The 4,942-nt window shown below is 45.2% G+C and overlaps 1 protein-coding gene across 1 annotated transcript; it reads left to right on the top strand.

The window, feature by feature from the left end:
* Positions 1 to 726: 726 nt before the first annotated feature.
* On the top strand, positions 727 to 1,944 carry TUSC1 (tumor suppressor candidate 1). Its single transcript, XM_066569300.1, has one exon. The coding sequence runs from the start codon at positions 727 to 729 to the stop codon at positions 1,297 to 1,299; it is 573 nt and encodes a 190-aa protein (XP_066425397.1). The 3' UTR covers positions 1,300 to 1,944.
* Positions 1,945 to 4,942: the final 2,998 nt, after the last annotated feature.

Genomic DNA, 4,942 nt, shown 5'->3' with positions numbered 1-4,942 from the left:
GAGTGCAAAGCCCTGGTGTACTTCCACACACATGGAAGAGTTTCAGTGCTACTTTGGATTCAGCTTATAGTTCAAACTGAAGTTTTATGGGTGGGTAAATTCATAAATTTACAAAGCAGCAACATTAAGTACTGAGTCATAAACAGGTATTAACATGTTTCCTTCAATGCAAAACTGGTTCAGTCACGTATCATGCAGAACTTCTGAAACGCCCTAGTCAATCTCTTCTTGGAAAACGGCTTAGTACAGGAAATAATTGTTCATTTCTGTTGATTAGGAGTCACAGCAAAAGTACAGTAAAACTAAGATTATTTATGTCATGCAGTGCTTTGCTGTTTCTTTTCGAAGTGTTTTAAATAAATGGTTATCATTTAGACCTTTACTGAGAGGCACTGGCACAGGTTGCTTGGAGAAGCTGTGGCTGCTCCAGCCCTGGCACCGTTCAAGGACAGGCTGGAGGTGGCTCTGGCCGGCCCGGTGTGACGGCAGCAGCGCCCCGGGGCCTGAGGGCCGCCCCAGGCCAGCCCACCCACGCTTCCAGGCCCGGGGCGCCCCCGCGCCCCCTGCCGGCCGCCCGCGCTCACAGCAGGGGGGCGCGGTGGGGCCGCCCCGCCCCGCCCGGTCCCGCCCCGCGGGCTGAGGCCCCGCCCCGATTTGCATGCACCGGGAGCCCTCCCTCGGCTCGCGGCAGCTGCGGGCGGGCGGGCGGCGGCGGGTGCGGCACGGATGAGGCGCATGCGCGCGGTGGGCGGGCGCTGGGGCAGCGGCGCGGCGCGGGGGGGACGGGCGGTGCTCGCTGCCTCCGCCGGGAGCGGCGGGCGCGGCGGGGCCGCGGAGGAGGCCGGGGCGGGCGGCGGGCGGCAGAGCTGGCGGGGCGAGTCGCGGGGCTCGCCGCAGCAGCTGGCGGAGCGCTACGCGGACTTGGCGGCCAGCCACAGCGAGGCGCTGCGGCAACGGGAGGAGCGCGAGTGGCACAACGCTCGGCTGCGCCAGGAAAACGCGCGGCTGCGGCTGGAGAATCGCCGCCTGCGCCGCGAGAACCGCTGCCTCTTCCGACAGGCCCTGCTGGGGCCCGGCCCCGACAAGCCGCCCGCCGACCCGGGCGAGGAGGCGGAGGCCCTGCGCGCCCAGCTGGGGCGGCTGCAGGAGAAGCACCGCCGGGCCTTGCGGCATCTGCGGCGCTGCCGGGCCGCTGGCGGGGCCGAGGCCTCGGGAGCCGAGGAAGGGGAGCTGGAGGAGCTGCTGCTCGAGGAGGACGAGCAGCCGCTGGATAAGAAGAGCCTGGTGCCGGCCGTGTAGGCGGCCCCGGTGGAGGGGGCGGTGCCGGCTGGTGCCGCGGGCCCTCCCCGCCGCCGTGGGGTAGGGGCGGGTCACGCCCGCTGCTCCCGGCTGTGAGCCCCGTGCGGCGCCGGGGGTTCCCTCGGCTCCCTCGATCAAACCGGGCCCTTCCGACGGAAAGGGTGGAGGAGGAGTTCTGGTTTGTTAATCTTTTTCCCAGATGTATACCCGGGTTCATGTGGGAAGCTGAGGCTTGGAACACGAGAGGAATCTCTCAAAGCGGCTGCTGATGGGAAAACCGCGATGAGCAGAGCACTTGATCTCGTGTCATCCCACAACACTGAACTGTGCCTCCTCTGGAGCTGTGGATCACCTTTTTTCTCTTGAGTTAGCGACCATCATGTAGGCTTCAAGAGCCATGGAGACTGACTAGTTCTTAGTAGTTGGTGTATGTTAGGAAGAGGAGTGGAGCAAGCTTGAAAGCTTTTGTCAGTGCTCCAGTAAAAGTTGGTGATCATTTGAACTATGAATTGCCTTGGACACTTACTGCACAACACTCTTTGTATTTGTAATGATGGCCTTCATTCACCCTCACATGAATACTGATTTGAATTTCACATTTTCACACAAAACTGCAGCTATTAAATAAACTTATGATACACCAAATGATTGTTTGAAGTGTGCATTTTTAACAGGGACTTTCTGAAGCTGTAGGTGAAGAGCCTTCAGGTCATTGCACTATGCCTTCCCAAAGTCCAAAGAATTGGGTTTTTTATTACTGTACCTTCTTAATTATCTGTTGTTTGGAAGGAAATGAGCTATTGTTCAGACCTAGAAAAACTTGCTAGAAAATTAATTTTGCTAGAAAACTTGCTGGTTGAAAGAAACCTTTTAACAGAACTGAGGCAGAGCTTGGTTTTGTAGTGTTCCCTTATTTTTCATGTCATTTAAAGGCTGGATTATGCCTTCAGGTTTCAGATTGGTTTCTTAAAACTTTAAAAGCCAAGGTCTGTTTCAGTTCAAGTTGAAACTAATGTGAGAAGGTAGAATTCCATAATTTTCTGTAAGTATCTTTGAGTATGTAACTACTGAAAAGAGCCATTACTTCATGTAATGTCAACCCTCTAATTATAAATGCCACTACTACTTGTTAAATATGTGGATCTGCAGCTTCAAGTGTGTTCTCAAAATAGAAAAACAATTTGGCACAGTGCAGTCAATATCTCCTTGATGAAAAAGTGTGGGTGGTGATGTCTGGTTATGGTGTTTGTTTTACAAACTTAAGAATTCTCAAAAATACCAGCTAAATGCTCAAGAACTACTATATCTACAATACCATCAGGATTGTGTTGCTCTAATTGCAGTTTCCAGTAAAGTGTGAATACCCAAATGATGAAAAGAATCCATCAAAATAGGAGAAGACAGAACTCAAGATAAAATGCTAGAAATGTGTGACTATGTCAGGCATCTTTTTCAAAAGTTGCCCATGTTGGTGCATGCAAAAGAGGAGAGATCCCGGACCTCCCTCATAGGATATGCAATTCTTTTTAACTAAACTACTGTGACAACTTGCATTAAATGGACTTTTTAGACAAGGGTACTAAGTTCTCTGTAAGTTTGCATAAAGGATTTTTTACATTTATCTGTATCTTGACAGATAAATTATAAAACAAACCTGCAGACTACAGAGGTAGAAAAGTATCTCAGTAGAATTCAAATTAATGTCAAAAGCCAGAGAAAAGATTTAGAGTATCTCCTCAAACTGCTGCTTCCTCATAGACTGCAATAAATAATCCCTTGACTCAGCCAAGCTGCAAAAATTTAATTTAACCATTTGCCTGATCTGGTTATTTTGAGTTGGTTTTGAGAACAAAATCCAAATTTAGGAGAGGCCTTTAATAAGATGGTTCAAAAAGTAAACTTCACTACAGTGTCCCCACATGGCTTGTGAGCATTCCTTCATTACACACTTGGGTGATCCTTGTCCACAGAAGGTTGCATAGACTGAGACTTAGAGGAGGAGTAAATATCCTGTGGGCTATAATTGTTCATCCCATCTGGATTTGTCTGTGCAACTAGTTCTGACAGTTAGTAGCTTGATACCACATGCACATTCAGTCAAAACCATTAAAGTTGATGGTTGGTGGAAAACACGGAGTTTGGAATTGCCTGACACACTACAGCACCTATATATCTGAGAGATGGCACTAGAGTTGAGTGAAGAGCTTTGACCTTACTCTACTTTTGGTTAAGGTCTGTTCTGCTTTGTGTCCAATAAAGTCAAATCTTGAAGGTCCAGACCTCACTTCTTACTCCCAAATTTTGTCTTTAATTCTCTTTATCACCATCTGGACTAGGATAGGTGTTTGTCCTTTCTTTTTTTTTTTTTTTTTTTGCTTCAAAATAATTTCGGTTGTGTACTGATCATTTTCAAAATTCTGAATTTCAAAATCACGTTTTTTTCATGTTTTTGATTCTAGGTTTTAGGTATCTATCTCTTTGCATAGTTACTTGAAAAATGGGAAACAAACTATATATTATTTTTTTTATTTTATTATAGCAGCAAATTTGTGAATATAGGTGGGCTCTTCCTGTTTAAAATGTTTTACTTATAATTAACTTCTGCATACTATTTTGTTTTACACTGAATTAGTGTTTGTCATGGGAGTGATTTTTATACAGGTAAATTTTTTTATTAGAGATGGGTTGAGTTCAGGTTTATATTTGGGCTTTGGGTGTTTTGTTCAGTATTGTTTGTTTCTTTCACCACATAAATACATAGGAACATAACAATATATAAAATATATTTTTAGGCAATAATATCTTCCCATAATTTTGCAGTGTTTAGAATATTAATGCATACTCTCTTCACTTCTTTTGACATATATAAATTCACAGAGGCAAACAGAAGCAAAAATGTTGTAGCCTTTCACTTCATTGCTAACAATGAAATGAAAACAAAGCTATTTTCTTTTATTCCTTAAGGAAGTGTTTAGTCTTAGCTGTAGACTTTTCCTTACCCTTCTGTCTTGTGCATCATGTAAAGAAATTAGAATGAAATATGAATTTTTAAAGAAGTTATATGTATGGATGCTGTATTAAAAATGCATTTAAATCTTGTGGGGCCATCTGTGAATTTGATGACAATTACTTTAAAACATGCATGTGAACAGAATGGCTCAGCGTCGGTGCTATATTTTATATACATTCTATTGGTCCTTTGAGGCCTAATTTAAGTTGCATTAAATATTGCACTCTGAAGGAGTCCTTTGTCCACTGTGCTCATCTCCTTGAATGTGCACGGGTTTTGCGGTGCTATAGCTGCCCACAGAGAATAATGAAATAAATTACGTCTTTGTATGATAAACTAACACCATTCAGAATAGTTTAATTTGCCCACTTTCTCACCAAGGCAGTAATCTGTTACTCTTCCCTTTCCATCTATCTCACTATGTTCAGTATCCCCTTTTGTGTTCAGCTCAGTAAAGATATTTGCATGATATCTAGAAAGCCTCTGTTCCAAAGTTGCATAAAGTAGAGGTTTAAAGCTGGATTTTTCATGTTCACAAATCAAAAAGATCTTTCCTGTATATTTGAAAGTGATAACTGGTATCTGCATTGTAATAGTGGGAAGTTTAAGTGTAGATGCCCTTGAAACATTGTT

The sequence above is a fragment of the Molothrus aeneus genome, chromosome Z (genome assembly GCF_037042795.1).
Source record: "Molothrus aeneus isolate 106 chromosome Z, BPBGC_Maene_1.0, whole genome shotgun sequence".
NCBI lineage: Eukaryota > Metazoa > Chordata > Aves > Passeriformes > Icteridae > Molothrus > Molothrus aeneus.
This window is presented reverse-complemented; position numbering and strand designations above follow the sequence as displayed.

What these genes read in the sequence shown, in the direction of transcription:
- TUSC1 (XM_066569300.1), top strand. Translation starts at nt 727, where the DNA reads ATGAGGCGCATGCGCGCGGTGGGCGGGCGCTGGGGCAGCGGCGCGGCG.